This window comes from Amphiura filiformis, unplaced genomic scaffold (genome assembly GCF_039555335.1).
Source record: "Amphiura filiformis unplaced genomic scaffold, Afil_fr2py scaffold_201, whole genome shotgun sequence".
Lineage (NCBI taxonomy): Eukaryota > Metazoa > Echinodermata > Ophiuroidea > Amphilepidida > Amphiuridae > Amphiura > Amphiura filiformis.
This window is the reverse complement of record NW_027305665.1, coordinates 61283-78356: the sequence shown is the minus strand read 5'-3', so window position 1 is coordinate 78356 and position 17074 is coordinate 61283. Positions and strand designations below refer to the sequence as shown.

The 17074-nt window shown below is 42.4% G+C and overlaps 1 protein-coding gene across 1 annotated transcript in view; it reads left to right on the top strand.

Annotated features, from left to right (window-relative positions):
• Positions 1–17074, top strand: part of LOC140145293 (uncharacterized) — a 54912-nt gene that overhangs the window by 30172 nt on the left and 7666 nt on the right. Inside the window, exons 6-7 of the mRNA XM_072167052.1 lie at positions 16024–16092; positions 16526–16803. Coding sequence (XP_072023153.1) covers positions 16024–16092; positions 16526–16803 — 347 coding nt within the window. The remainder of the gene's footprint in view (positions 1–16023; positions 16093–16525; positions 16804–17074) is intronic.

Sequence of the window (17074 nt, the reverse complement as noted above, 5' to 3'; positions counted from 1 at the left end):
GTGTTAATATACGCCTATTGTTAGAAAACGTGTTTATTTTGGCCTATATAAAACTCAGCATTGTGGATGTTTTCAATAACCACTCCCTAAACAAACAAAATTTCTTTGCCGTCAAAAGTTTTGTAACATATTTCAAAAGGAAAGTAACTATCAAAAACTTGTGAGTAACAACAGTTTGATACGACCTCCCGTTTTTAAGATATAGCACAAAAAAACTAACTTTGCGCGCGACAGCTTAGAGAACTAATCATGAAATTGGTGTAGGTTAGGGTATGGGTTATTTCACTGACCGCTCCCTAAAAAAAGCCAATTTCTTTATCAACAATTTTATTAAGGTTCCAAAGCATATGGTATACTCCCATATTGCAATATGAAGCTCATATGACATTCCGTTGTTGAATTATGAGTTCAAAACGAAATTTAGATGCATATTTTGCCGTTTAGAGCCTAATACGAAATATGACGTAATTTAGCATAGGAGATGCTTTCAGTGACCATTTACTAAATAAACCAATTTATTTATCAACAATTTTATACTCATTCTAAAGCACATGGTCCACTCCACATCGTGTGCAATATGAAGTTCATACGATATTCTGTCGTTGAGTTAGGAGACAAAAACGAAGTTTAGATGTCATATTTTGCGTTCGCCTCGGACAATCAACGAATTTAATAGTTGGTATACCTTGACAATATGTTGGAACTCTTCATTGCTGCTCTGATAGTTGAGTGAAATAAGTATAACTTGATGAGAAGTACATACCTTCGCCTTTCCCCTTCCCTCCCCCATTCCCCCTCAATCAATGTTGGGAAGACTGGAGAGCCCAATGGAAAAAGTGCTGTCATCAACATTGAACTGGGGGAGAGGGGTGGCGATTTACATTTCTTAGTCAGTGGGAGTGGTCTAGTTCGTATACACATTTCTGATTGGACAATCGCATGATTTCGGGTGCCGTCTATCAGGCCGTAGACGACCCCACGTCATCATGCGTCTTGATAATGCGTAACACGCGTGTAGAGGTGCGCGTATGTATCGCGCTGGGCGTAGACTAGTGTGGAATACGCGAACGCGATAGCAGTACGCGCAACAGAATACGTGAAGTTGTAAACAAGTTTCGTTCATTTTGTAATGAGGGTAGTTTTTATGACGGTCACTTAGTTTTTGCTTAAAAAATTGTTTAAAATAATATTTAACTGACTAAGAATGAGAATAAACGATAATTTTTATTTTACTATCCTCTAAACCTTGATAGACGACAGGCAGGTCAATATGTTTTTTATCGTAGTGGATACCGGCTGCGCCGGCATCCACTACTCAAAATATTGACCTACCTGTCGTCTATCACATTAGAGGATAGGCAAAAAAAATTAATCTATCGTTTATTCTCTAATTAGTATGCCCGAGTGTGCCAACATTAAATTCTTTGATTGTAGATCTCATACGGGCCTTAAAGTCCCATTCATTGATCGCAGCGCATGTGTAAAAAAAATTACAATTGTTCATGAATTGCTTTACTTAGCACCCGGACAGCCTTACTGCGCTTACTTTTGTGGTGTGGTGCACTCAGAACGGTGGTCACTAGCTTTTATTGTTATGCATAGTCGCGTTAAAAGTCGATCGATACATGTTGAAATCAGCACAGTTCAGAGATACACCTTTTTGCTATGAAATTCATTTTCTCGGTCAAATATAAAGCAATATTTTTTTCCTTCAGAAATGTCAGTTGAAGGATAGTGCTTGGATATACATTTTTTATAAATCGCTGTGTTAAAATTAGGCACGAAATTGTGTCTTTTAGTGTAAGATTTTTGTTTTTTATAGGCCTTAACTTCGCTTGCGAACTTTTTTCAGAATTCATTTTTTTAGCGTTTCAAACTAATATAGTTTGCTAAAGAAAGATATTTCCCACCTCTGTAAGGCACATCGTTATAGTTTTGTCATAATTTCCGTTTTGATTTCACCCTTTCGTCATGCAGTTATTGTTAACTACATGTATGCACACAACACAGGGGCACTCACATAGGTAATTGACCCGTACTAGTAGCGCTGTGCTGTGGGTATAGGAAATGGGAGGGGGCCCTGGGATCGGATGACTTAACGAACATCGCTTGTGTTGCCAGGACAGAATTAGCACCCACAAACTGAGTTTGAGCCCTGTAAGACCTTGAAGAACTAGTTAGCGTCATATATCAAACAGTATAAAAGCTCTGATTTTAGTACTTGCTCTATGTTTCAATTACTTATTCTTTTCAAAATATCTGAATTTTTAATCCGGTACAAGCTTTAATAACGGGGGAACATGCATTTGTATGAGAAAGGAAATCTACCATCTTATCCAAACTCCCGTGTTAATCCAATGCACATTTTGCTTCACCGGGCCGCCCTGACTTGGTCGCGTTTGGAAGAGGAGTGCTACCAAACCGTAATAGGTACAAATTTAGTACTTTCTGTCAATCAAGTATGGTTTATTTTCTACATGTCAATCTTTAAATTATTAGCATAGTCCTTATAATAACGGTGGAGCGCCTTGGTGAGTAAATGATAGCAAACCAGTGAAAAATCCCCCAAAACACAGTCAGTGGAGCTCCACCCGTACATGGCAATAGCGTCACTATCGATTGGATTACTCGACCGTAGCGGACAATTCGATCGCTCATTGGATTAATATGATTTTAATGCTACGCTACAATTTGTTCAATTTTTATCACGTGGTAAGAAATGTGCATTGGACAATCGATTACTACAATGGTTTAGTACTGCATATTTCGGTTTAATCTTCACTAAGCGGGTTAATGGCTGGAAAGGTCACGGTTAATGGCTGGAAAGGTCACGGTGAATTGAAAGCAAGGATTACTCAACCAGCGATTTGGTAGCCCAAATCCCCAATTGGGTGTTCTGGTAAAGTTAAATATCATTTACATTTCTAGGGTCAAAGAAACACGTTAATATAAAACTACCGCTTTGAAATAAGAAAACAAATAATAAACCACGTGGTGAAAGATCCTTACCTGACATCGTGCTTGGGTCAAGTGTCATGCCTGTGAATTTCTTTGCCATGTTGAAGTTCTGGCAACACTGTAGCTTTTCACAATCTTCTTACGGTATCCCAGGGCGAGATGGCCGAGTGTTCCTATAAGGTCGGAAATCCTACAATTGTGTTCAGTTACTTTACAGAATAAAATTGTAGAATTTCTTCTCACCCCGATACACTGCTTAGCACGTTCAGATATAGGTAGTGTATGTGCGAGGTCTCGTGGTTCGGAAGTCACGTAAAGCCGTTGGTCCCGTGTACAGAAACAGTCAAACCCTGTGCACGTTATGTGTCAGAGCTATTCGAAAAGAGAAGGGGACCATTCCCGGTTCTGATATCTGCAATCAATCCTAGGTTCCAGGATCGTGCATAGTTAAACTGGACGTTAAAGGGCAGGTCTATTGCAAAGACAAGTTTATCTCTATTCGAAGAGAATAATTATTACATTACAAGTTGACACTTGTTGCAATTTTTTATGCGTATTTCTCCTAACAAATGAGAAGAAATTGTGTGAGGAAAGTTCAGCCTTGTACGTGTTCTTCCCCCGTTTGAAGCGTACGTGTTCTCCCCCCGTTTGGCTGATGACGTAGGTAAATGAAGCGGACACTATACCATGCTCTCATCATACAATTACAATCACTTTGACAAGTTTGACATTAGCAACAATGGGTTGTACTATCATTTACCATAACAATGCTGGATAACAATATGCAGACTATTGTTCTCATTTCGGGAACAAAGCTCACACAGTATTGTTACTATGCGTTTGCTTTGTAATATTTCATCCAACTCTATAACTATAGCATTGCAATATACAGGGAAATCAGATACATGAGTTTGTGGACTTAACACGGTTTATATGCTAGTCTCAGGTGAAATTCTAAGCTCAAATTATGTATTTATTTTTTAGGCCTAATATTTCTCATGATATTGATATACATATATATCACAATTTACTAATAATAAAAAAAGAAGCGGCTGATTTTATCCATATGTTTAAAAACCATTAAATTTGTAATACTTAATTTGGAGGGTTTTTTTCTGTGAACAACTACAGTATACGTTCTGTCCATTGAGAGCGTTTATAGTCCCTTTTCTCAAAGCGGGCACATCTCATTTCATGACGTCGCCTTTTTTCTAGGCCAAATCTGTCTCGTTCGAAGGAACTCACCGCTTAAGTTGTTTTTTGCGGAATATAAATTTTAAACGTCTTAAAAAAAAAAAAGGAGTCATTTTCATTGTCCTCATAATATTAGCTTGCCAATGATATGATGTTGTTTTTGCAATAGACCTGACCTTTAAGGATACGATACATGATTTACCGACAAGTGACTCATTTCGGAATGCAATCATGAATTTTGAAGAAAAAAAAGTTCTCACAGGCTTCGTTGGGATTCGAACCAGCGATTCGAACCTTCCTTTGATTACGGGTCTAGTGCTTTACCGCTCGGCCACGGTGGCAGTTGAGTGGAGGAGTGTAATGATAAAAGATAAATCTCATAATGCCATCTTTAGCCTTTTGTTTACTAAAAAAGATGCGTTTTGTAAAGATAGATTAGCCGTTTTATGCATAAATAGCACGAACGTTTGGGAAAGGTTTCAAACAAATAATAAAGACACTGATATGATGATGAAATTGCGTAAGTCGGGAAATATCTGCGTCGCAATGTTTTGTTTTGGTTTTAGGAATTTGACCTTAAAATTTACGACTTCAAGACATTATCATTTGAAATCAACAAAAGATATTTCAACAGTATATGGCCTCATTCTTTCACTAGAATGTTTTGCACATGTATGTGAAATAGCTGCAACAATGGTTTGCTGCATAATGGTAAAAACAGTCTAGACCTAAAAAAAAAGGGCGAGAGGTACCATATTTACGGATTCAGGCTAAATTTAAAATTGATATAAAACGTTTGTTTTTTGATCGATTACAAAAATTAATTTTTGTCATATAAAGAAATTGGGTCTGGCGTGAATTACACTACAGTTTTTATTCTTAGGGCTCTTTGACTTCTTAAAATATTTTTTTTAATGATAGAGTGAATCCCCTGGCCCTTTATAATTACGCACAAAAGATCGAGTCCCCTTAAGCCCGTGCGACAATACTCAATAGAGGCATTGCGATTTCCAAACGTAGGTATCGGACGTACGTTGATCTATTCAAAACCACTCTCCTGTATCGAAGCGAGGTCACGTATTTAGCCAGTTTTGTAGATTTTCCACGTGCGAAATGAACGTAGATACATCGTTGAAAATGCACAAAACATGTTCATTTTACATTATGTTAAAGACAGTCAAGGATAATGAACATACAAAGGAAAGTCTAATTATTATTATGATCCCTTTTGTTTGTAACAAATCGTTATAATAAAGCTACAGCGATGTGTTAAAAGTTGACAAAATTTAAACGTGATATCCTTACGCAGAGATTGTCCATTGAAATATGTGTGATACTTTGCGTTTAAAAAATGACATTGCGATTTCACATTTTGGCCTCAACGTAGCATTAAAACGTACGTTCCATGTTGAAATATGCTGATTTTACCTCATGTCTAGGTAAAGGAAACGTAGAGAACGAGTGTTTCCCTACGAATGTTATAATCAAAATATCATGTGTTTTTTGTACAGGTGAGGGGTGGGCAATAATTTTGTGTGTCCTCGGGGTGGTGAATTATTATAGGGCGAACAGATTTGTTGGCAGGTCGAAAAGGGTGGAGGGGCAAGTATTTTTGGCAGTGGCCCCCCAAATATTTTTCTTTCCCCTTTTTGCCCCCCCCCCCCCACTTTTGAGGCAAAAATACTCAATTTACGTAAATTTCCACCTGTTGCGGCAATTTTGGGAAAAATTGATTTGCCGCCCCCGAAAATCGATATATGTATTGTGCGCAGCAGAGTACACGTATTGTTGTATTTCTACTCTATACGCTGGCGAAGTGACGTCATAATCGGAATAACTAACATAGCAATAGATGAATACAATATTTTTGAATAGATCTCTCTGCACTACAGCAGGTTACACTCATCGCCTGTCTTCAATCATATAATAGATTGAATAGAGGTTATCCGTGTTCTATAAGCTACACATCCTACTAGCGACTGCTATACCTTGTTTAGAACTTTCAAAAGAACTACCTGCATGTGCAACCATGACTGTTTCAAAATAGCCCGCCAGAGTCATGCAGGTAACTCCGAGGTCATGCATTGAATTGGTTCTTCTTCTTGCGTATGTCAGGAAGAAACAAGATATAAAAGCCAAAACAATAAATTTCATTAAATTTCAAGCCCAGTACGCATCAACCAGTCCCTGGTGGCTTCGTCGACTTCAATCAGGCCGGAGGTACCATTCGGTGGTCTATGGAGATGACAGGATGAGATGATGTGGTCGGCTGTTTGTTCCTCACTACCGCACTCGCATGCTGGGCTTTCCTTTAAGCCCCATTCTTAGTCAGTGGGAGTGGTCTATTAGTAGACACATAACCTGATTGGACAATCGCATGATTTTGGGTGTCGTCTATCAGGCTGTAGACGACCCTACGTCATCATGAGTGTTGATAACGCGTAACACGCTCATAGAGGTGCGCGTATGTATCGCGTTGATGCGTAGACGCGCAACAAAAGATGTGAAGTTGTAAACAAGTTTCGTTCATAATTTTTGCTTTAAAAATTATTTACAGTGATTAAAATAATATTTAACTGACTAAGAATGAGAATAAACGATAGGAATTTTTATTTTGCCTATCCTCTACCTATGATAGACGACAGGCAGGGCCAATATTTTTATCGTAGTGGATACCGGCTGCGCCGGCATCCACTACTCAAAATATTGGACCTGCCTGTCGTCTATCACAGGCAGAGGATAGGCAAAATAAAAATGCCTATCGTTTATTCTCTAATTGGAACAGGTTGGCATTGAAGCGTCCAACTCCACTTCTCAGGCGGTTTAATTTTGTCCAAGCAGACCTGGGTAGGTTGAAGCCTGGGATGGTGTCTGTTGGGTCTGTGACAAAGCGCTGGAGTGGTGAGGAAGTCTGAAGCCATTGGTCTTTCCATGTCTTAGCTGCCCAGTCCTTGGCTGTCTGGTTAGACTGTGTTGTCTTCATCAAGTCTATTGCTTGTTGAGCAAACGGCTTCCTAGATACCAATCTCCTGCTTTCACCCTCACTGTTCCTAGCTCTTGACAGGGTGTCGTGAAGGAGGTGTCCTGGTTCTTCAGACCGGAGTGCTATAGCTACGGAGGCTGCTTTCCTTCTGATGTCCGGCGGAGGGATTCCTGCTAGAACCGGAAGCTGTTCAGTTGGAGTTGGTCGCAGACATCCTGACACAGTGCGCATAGCTTCATTTAGACCTGTGTCTACCTGGTGAGTGTGGTAGCTCCTGCTCCATACTGGTGCACAGTATTCTGCTGGTGCGTATACCAAGGCCAGGGTTGATGTTCTGAGGGTCTTGGCGCTTGCTCCCCAGCTGGTGCCGGCTAGGTGACGAATCAATGCGCATCTTGCTGTGACCTTGTCCTTAGGTTAACCAAGTGCTGCCGGTAGGTGAGGGCTCTGTCCAGTTTCACTCCTAGGTACGTGGGGCAAGCCTCGAAGTTCAGTCGCTTGGACTTGATGGTTACATTGAGTTCTCGGTTGGCTTCCCTGTTGTTGAGATGGAAGGCAGAGGAGACAGTCTTAGCAACACTCAGCTTGAGCCGCCATTGGTAGAGGTAAGTATCTAGGGTGTCCATGTCTAGGCTGAGCGCTCTCTCAATTGTGTCCCAAGAGTTGCCCGACTTCAGGATTGCCATGTCATCTGCGTATCCATACTTCTTAGCAATGGTATTGGGCAGGTCATGGATGTAGATGTTGAATAAGAGGGGTGCTAGGACGGAGCCCTGTGGCACACCGTTCCTCAGACTGCGTGGGCTACTAGCTTGGACGTCAGTGGTCTTAAGAATGCAGTTGTGGTTCGAGATTAGCTGCACGATGAAGGACGCCATCCGTCTGTCTGGTACGAGCTTGAGGAGTTTGCATATCAGGCCTCTATGCCACACGGTGTCGTATGCTGCTGTCAGATCTACAAATACAGCACCAGCCTTCTGGTTCCCTTCAAAGCTGTCTTCGATGTCTTGGGTGAGGAGGGTGACCTGCACAGTGTCGACTTCCTATTCGATAAATATAAATTTAATACTCCCTTGGTGAGCGACGGGCGACTGGTATTTCACCGAACGCAAGAAAAGGAGTTCTATGTGATTGGCTAGCAATCGATCGCTTAGGTCGCTTAGTAGTCAACTACAAACTCAAAACTGAGCATCGTATTCAATTCGATTGAAATCGATATTCTATTATTGCCGTAAATAAAGAGAGTGATTGTGTCAATAATGTACATTGTATTGCAGCTGGATTTTACATGCATTCTTTTATATCAATTTTTTTACTCAGGATTTCAAATTTTTTACCCGCAAATTGCAGTTAAACATATCCACAGCAAAATACCGGTCCTCACTAATTAGTGTATTTAATTTCCAGTTAGTGTATTTAAGATAAAACCTGACAACAAATAAAATTTTCTTGCAATAGAAATATCATATGGGATACTGATATGGTAGGCCGCAACCGCCACAACGTGGAGCTGCTACGCGTAGCTGACTTTTTGCTCCGTGGAGCCAAATTGACCAATCATGATCATGTTAGAGTTTTTCATTACTCGGAGGTAAAACTGACTAATTAAGTACGACTTACTCATTACGTGAAGCGAATTTATTCATTAAGAATTTGCCAGAAGAGCGTCACGTAGTTGCAAGATATCCTCGGTCACGAAAGTTATGATTCAAAAAGTAGTTTATGAAAAGTACGAACTGACTTATTATTAAGATGGACATGCACTCATAAGAAACTCATACAGTATTGTACATAACTATATAGCTAGGCAGAGTGGTGGTAAACTATGCACACAGTTCTGCGATCTGCAGTGTATCGCTCAACGGAGCTAATTTGTATAACTTGCGCGGTGTCCCTGTTGGAATTCGACCTTCAGCAAACTGCAAACCAGTTCGGATTTACTTTATATACTAGTAGTAGGCCATACATAATAGTTACTGTCCGTTTTCCTATACACAATACTCAGTGCGCTCACCATTGACGCGTGACCTCTACAAATAGTGTATGTTAGACGTATAGGCCATTGCCTAGTTGACGTCACTACTGTGTAAAAAATAACCGGCCAATATTTAAAGTATTCTCTGAAATTCTAGAAAATATAGTTTTGCAACATGTCCTAAATTTTTAGCTAATTTAGGTGTTTGGAAATATTGGTACTTTTGTACCAAAAATATGAAGAAATTATTTCTAAACCGTGTTAAGTCATTAAGCTTCTCATTTTCAAGAACGCTGGTTAACAATAAGCAGACTATTGTCTCATTTCGTAAACAAAAGCCGACAGTATTTTACCTTTTGCGTTCGCTTTATAATCGTTCACCCAACTGAAACTATAATACCAGCTCATTGCTCATTGCACAGGTAAAACAGACACAAGTGCACTGTGTATTTAACCACAGCAGATATGATGTAACATAGTTGAGCCGTTTTCATTGAGTGTTATCTTTGGTTTAATAGCTTTTAATAGGGTTTAAGTCCTTCAAAGGTCGGGTGAGTTCTACTGTAGACATGACTGCATCTATACATGATTATCCGTTTTTAAGTCAACAACATTCAACAATATGATCATGACTTTTTCAAAATTGGTTTACCGTGATAGTATGAGAGTATCAGTACCGTGGGTGTCAGTGATCCTGGCCTGACACAGTGAGACAAACAAACAAACAAACACGCCACACACATGACACATGCATGCAAGGTAACATTGACTATACACTAATCAAACAATGGTATTGATCCTATACAACTGGTCGTGGTTTATTTACAATCGATTCATTTAAAATCCCCATAGTAAACATTAATTTTGGCAAGAGTTTTCTCTCTCTGGAACGAGGATGCATCCACTGGCTGACGCGTAATGAAAAGATCTAACATGATTGGTCAATTTAGCTCCGCGAAGAAAAAGTAAGCTACGCGTAGCAGCTCCACGTTGTGGCGGTTACGGCCAGCCATATATTGATCTGCAAAATCGTAAAACATAGAATAGAGGAAACAGTGTGGCAGGCGCTCAAAATCTCAAATTGTATGCTTAGCCTGAGTTGCACGGCCTATCTCGAATAAAATCACCATGCGTAGTTGTTGAAAAACGTGAGGATTCATCGTACTATCACGGCAATTTTTAACACGAAGATATAGGGATGATGACGGTGTGACCTGGTCCACTGTTGATCTGCCCTGACGAAAACCGGCCTGCTCGTGAGGAAGCTGTGGGTCTACAATCGGGTTGATACGGCTATGGATCAGGCGCTCCAGTAGCTTGTGGGGATGCAAGTCAGAGATTGGACGGTAGCTCTTAGGGTCATCCTTTGGCTTATTAGGTTTGGGTAGTGCGATGACATGTTGCCTTGCGCCAAATCTTTGGTATCTTGCATCGTTTCATACAGGATGACAGGAACTTGCATTCTTAGCCAGTTGGTTGCAGCAGAGCCAGCGTGATGGAGGAATTCTGGTGGATACTGTCTGGTCCAGGTGCCTTACGTTTTTGAGTAGTTTCGAAAGAATCTTCTACTTCCTGCATGGTGTAATCGCTGCAGAGATCGGAGGTGGATGGCATCTTCCAAAGATCGGACACTTCCTTCTTAGCCCGCCTGGAGTGATCACGGTCAGGGTTGGTGAAGCGGCCGTTGTTCACAAGTACGCTGGCGATGGCGTTTGCAGTTACTGGACACTTTCCGGCGTTTGGTGTTGATCTGCCTGTCAGGCGGTTAACGGTTTGCCAGGCCCTTCTGCTTGAATAGGTGAAGTCGATTGATTCCACAGTCTCGATCCAGCGTTCTTTGCGTTTCTCGTAGTGGATACCGGCTGCGCCGGCATCCACTACTCAAAATATTGGACCTGCCTGTCGTCTATCACACGGTAGAGGATAAGCAAAATAAAAATGCCTATCGTTTATTCTCTAATTGGAACAGGTTGGCATTGAAGCGTCCAACTCCACTTCTCAGGCGGTTTAATTTTGTCCAAGCAGACCTGGGTAGGTTGAAGCCTGGGATGGTGTCTGTTGGGTCTGTGACAAAGCGCTGGAGTGGTGAGGAAGTCTGAAGCCATTGGTCTTTCCATGTCTTAGCTGTCCAGTCCTTGGCTGTCTGGTTAGACTGCGTTGTCTTCATCAAATCTATTGCTTGTTGAGCAAACGGCTTCCTAGATACCAATCTCCTGCTTTCACCCTCACTGTTCCTAGCTCTTGACAGGGTGTCGTGAAGGAGGTGTCCTGGTTCTTCAGACCGGAGTGCTATAGCTACGGAGGCTGCTTTCCTTCTGATGTCCGGCGGAGGGATTCCTGCTAGAACCGGAAGCTGTTCAGTTGGAGTTGGTCGCAGACATCCTGACACAGTGCGCATAGCTTCATTTAGACCTGTGTCTACCTGGTGAGTGTGGTAGCTCCTGCTCCATACTGGTGCACAGTATTCTGCTGGTGCGTATACCAAGGCCAGGGTTGATGTTCTGAGGGTCTTGGCGCTTGCTCCCCAGCTGGTGCCGGCTAGGTGACGAATCAATGCGCATCTTGCTGTGACCTTGTCCCTTAGGTTAACCAAGTGCTGCCGGTAGGTGAGGGCTCTGTCCAGTTTCACTCCTAGGTACGTGGGGCAAGCCTCGAAGTTCAGTCGCTTGGACTTGATGGTTACATTGAGTTCTCGGTTGGCTTCCCTGTTGTTGAGATGGAAGGCAGAGGAGACAGTCTTAGCAACACTCAGCTTGAGCCGCCATTGGTAGAGGTAAGTATCTAGGGTGTCCATGTCTAGGCTGAGCGCTCTCTCAATTGTGTCCCAAGAGTTGCCCGACTTCAGGATTGCCAGGTCATCTGCGTATCCATACTTCTTAGCAATGGTATTGGGCAGGTCATGGATGTAGATGTTGAATAAGAGAGGTGCTAGGACGGAGCCCTGTGGCACACCGTTCCTCAGACTGCGTGGTCTACTAGCTTGGCCGTCGCTGGTCTTAAGAATGAAGTTGCGGTTCGAGATTAGCTGCACGATGAAGGACACCATCCGTCTGTCTGGTATGAGCTTGAGGAGTTTGCATATCAGGCCTCTATGCCACACGGTGTCGTATGCTGCTGTCAGATCTACAAATACAGCACCAGCCTTCTGGTTCCCTTCAAAGCTGTCTTCGATGTCTTGGGTGAGGAGGGTGACCTGGTCCACTGTTGATCTGCCCTGACGAAAACCGGCCTGCTCGTGAGGAAGCTGTGGGTCTACAATCGGGTTGATACGGCTATGGATCAGGCGCTCCAGTAGCTTGTAGGGGATGCAGAGTAGAGAGATTGGACGGTAGCTCTTAGGGTCATCCTTTGGCTTATTAGGTTTGGGTAGTGCGATGACAGTTGCCTTGCGCTAAATCTTTGGTATCTTGCATCGTTTAATGCAGGATGACAGGAACTTGCATAGCCAGTTGGTTGCAGCAGAGCCAGCGTGATGGAGGAATTCTGGGTGGATACTGTCTGGTCCAGGTGCCTTACCTTTTTTGAGTAGTTTCAAAGAATCTTCTACTTCCTGCATGGTGTAATCGCTGCAGAGATCGGAGGTGGATGGCATCTTCCAAAGATCGGACACTTCCTTCTTAACCCGCCTGGAGTGATCACGGTCAGGGTTGGTGAAGCGGCCGTTGTTCACAAGTACGCTGGCGATGGCGTTTGCAGTTACTGGACACTTTCCGGCGTTTGGTGTTGATCTGCCTGTCAGGCGGTTAACGGTTTGCCAGGCCCTTCTGCTTGAATAGGTGAAGTCGATTGATTCCACAGTCTCGATCCAGCGTTCTTTGCGTTTCTCGTCCAGTCTTGTGAGGAGAGTGGAAGCGCAGGAGTCAGATTCTTCCTTCGATGGTAAAGTCTTCATATAGAGCTTGGCACTCATCGTCCCAGCATGGGATGTAGCTCTTCTGGTATCCCCTTGGGATCGACAGCTTGGCTGCATCTATGAGCAAGTTACAGTAGGCTGAGTATGTGGTGTTAATATCATCACTCTCTGGTGGTGGTAGTTTGGTAACACGCTGGTCGACCTCGGCAGAGAACTTGTCCCACTTTGCTTTCCGGAAGTTCCACCGCTTTACTGGTTTGCTAGCTGTTGGAGACACCAGAGCAGGTTGGGTTATCAGAGATGGTCGGTGCTGAGATCTTGGGAACTTGTCCAGGATTTTACGCACAGGGAGTTGGTTTCCTTGGCTGGGTTCAGCAAATGCCAGGTCTGGGTTGGTGCCATTATTCCACCGTCCTGAGAAGAAGCTGTCAGGTTCCTTAGGATTGAACAAGAGGGTCAGGTTGTTGGTAGAAGCCCATTCCGCGAGCAAAGTCCCATCACTATTGCAGCGAGAGTAGCCCCAGTCAGTGTGCTGGCAGTTGAAGTCTCCTGCGTATACACATGGTGCTGGATAGTGAGGTAGGGGTGCGTTGGTCAGGTGTATTGGAGGTGGTTTGTACACATTGATGATGTTGATGCCAAGCACTTTCACAGCGATCCATTCAGTATCAGAGTCGGGTGAGGACTGGGCCTCAAGAGACCAGTCATCTGTGTCTTGGCTGATGAAGGTTGCTAGTCCATGGTGTTTGCTTGGGATGTAGCCTGCCAGTGAGAAGTTAGGTAGAGTTAGCTTTTCATTGGTTTCACGGTGTGTTTCTTGGAGAAGGATCACAATGGCTTTGTTGTTGACTGCCAGCTGCTCAATGATATTCATCTTGGCAGGGGTGAGGCCTTCTACGTTCAGTTGCAACGTCGTTACACCGTGGCCTTCGACAGCAGTAGCTGTCCGTCCTGAGAAGGGCGCGAAGCAGGGCTCAGGGTCACGGCGCTGCTCCTGGGTAACACTGCGTTGACTAGCGATATGTCGCTTTTTCCTTGACTCATTGTCGACGTTGGTTCTCGTTTTAGCGAGTTAACAGGGGAGACCACGTGAAGGTCGCCGACTCCTCCCTGAATTGGTTTGAATGAGGAATATTACGGGAATCAGCGCCTTTTGTTAGAAGTCACACATCAGTAAAGTGGATAACCTCTATATAATACCGCTCTTTTCAACGAGACTGATGTTACAGGTGCAAGTGATTAGCATTTCTTTGACATGTGGGTGCGGGCCGATATAGAGGAATCCAAATCCACGCATTCCTACACCTGACTAGCAGCCTTTAGTTGGGTAGCCGTCGGCTACAATGCACCCAAAATGTGAAATGATTCGGCCTTGGCGGAAATTTTAAACTGCATTCCATCACCCGTTTTACACCTTTCGCGAAAACACAGGTAGACAAAAGAATGATTGAAGTTTACAAGCTTCTACATGGTCTATTCGCTGTTGAAGTGACATAATAATCGGATTAACTACACACGGTATCTATGCATTGATGTACTTGGGAACAAAAGGACTATGTATGAATAGATGCGACGGGATTACCTGCGGAATTATCTCCATTATATATATTATTAGCTATTATTCTATTAACCCTCCTGGTTAGTTAGGTGAAAAAGTTCAATTTGGTGACCACTCTCTGGCTAGTAAGGTTTGACGATTGATTCGACTTCTATGGACCATTTAGATAAAAAATAGCCACCGTGTCCCTCGCGAAAATCCCGGCATTTTTCGCTAGAGGCCAAAATCCAAAATGGCCGCCGCCACCATTTTGAAAATTTAAGTTTTGAACCAGAGCACCTATAATCATGCACAAAGACACTTTTTCGGATATGTCGAGTACAAGGATTCCGATTCTGACATTAGTTTGACATTACGGCATCATTTTCACCCAGAAATCCAAGATGGTGGCCGGCACCATGTTGAAAAATTTAGTTTTGAACAAGAGGACCTAAAATCGTGTATAAAGAAACTTTTTTGGATAAGTCGACCACAAGGATTTCAAATTTGACATTACTTTGACATTACGAACTCATATTTACCCAGAAATCCAAGATGGTGGCCGCCGCCATCTTGAAAAAAAAAAGTTTTGAACCAGATTACCTAAAATCGTGTACAAAGACACTTTTTCCGGTAAGTCGACCCCAAGAAATCCGAATCTGACATAAATAATTTTTGCCCAGAAATCTAAGATGGCCCCCATTTGGTAGAGCTTAAATGTGGTTTTTGAATGAGAGCAGAAGCATAAGTGTGTCATTTCCGCCTTATCTGGGGTTCATGTCTCTTATATGGGGTTTAAACTGCCTTAAACTGGGTTTACATCCCTTATCTAGGGATAAGGCGCCTTATCTGTGGTTTAGACGGCCTTATCCTGGGTTTACGTTCCTTACCTGTGGCTCAGATGCCTTAACCTTAGCATATCGCAGTCTAAACCCAGATACGGCATCTAAACCCCAGATAATGCGACGTAACCCCAGATAAGCGACGTAGACCCCCTATAAAGCAGTCCAAACCCCAAATAAGGCGCCTTAACCCTAAATAAGGAACATAAACCCCAGAAAAGGCATCTAAACCCCACATAAGGTGCCTTAACCCTAGATAAGGGTTGTTAACCCCAGATAAGGGTCGTAAACCTCAGATAAGGCATCTAAACCCAAGATAAGGCGCCTTAACCCCAGATAAGAGACGTAAACTCAGATATGGCAGTCTAAACCCCAGATAAGGCGCCGTCTGGGGTTTACTTCTCTTATCTTAGGTTTATGTTCCTTATTTAGGGTTAAGGCGCCTTATTTGGGGTTGGGACTGGTTTATCTGAATTTTCAGGCGGGCAAAATCAACAAATTTTGCGCAAAAAAAGTGGAAATTTATGTAGTTTTGGGTGTTTTGCCTCAAAAGTGGGGGTGGGGGATGGGGGGGGGGGCAAACTGGGGGAGCAAAAAATATATGGGCGTGGCAAATGCCCCCTTGCCCCACCTGTAAAAAAGATTGCATTGATTGAAGACATAAATTTGCATCTCTTGTAGAAGCAGAACCAGTTCATGGTGACATCACCAATGATGGCTCAGAGAAGGAAACCAAATTGTCATTAGCCAGTAAGTCTCATTTTGTAACATTCCATCATAGGGCATATTTAAAATATACCAACCATAAGAGATTTTACATCAGAAATGGGTAGTTGCTTGAAAACAAATCTAAAAAGAGAGTTTATCAATGAGAATTGAATACATTAAGTATTCCTGCTGCCATTTATTTTGGAAATAAAATAAAAACAAAATCTAAATTACTGATGTGAGGAAGGTATACAGACTATAGTTTGCATCTGACGTCACCTAAAAATGAGGTCAATAAGAAGGCACTGCCTGTTTTGTCGCTCTTGAACCACTGTAGCGCTAGTTCTTTTTCTTTCTTTCTTTCATTGTTTCTATCTTTGTTTCTTTGTTTCAGCTAGTTAATTTTGCTGCATACATACATTTCAGTTAATTGTTCGTTTTTCTCCTCTGACTTATTTTTGCATGTATGATATAGGTACGCAGTACAAAGATCCTGGTCAATTCAAGAGTATACTGGAGAGACTGCAACAAATATGGATTGAGCAGCAGACATCAGAAAGCCAAGTGGTGCAGTATTTGGAAGAAAATTGCAAGAAGCTCAATCTAGCTTTCCATGGCAAGACTCCTGGGGACGGAAACTGTTTCTTCAGTGCCATCTCTGATCAACTGGATCTTCTGAACTTGCCTCATCAAAGCCCTAGTGATCTCAGACAGTCTGTTGTAGAATTCCTGCGAAGAAATCCCTCTATTCAGGTATTGTATTACTTTTTGCTTATACTATCACAGGGAGTGGGGTTTTTATTTTGTACTCTTAAAAGCCCACAAAAAATATTATGACCCATAGAGTTTAATGTATTAGAAATGGAATAAAACAAACCCGCAAGCTGCTCAGAGCTGCACTGAAAAAAATGTATCTGCCAAAAAAATAAGCTACTAAAGTTCCTGCTGTTGTGTACAGTAACTCTTTGCAAACTTATCACAACTACAAATTGCTCAGAGCTGCAAAATTTGAAAAAAAAAAATT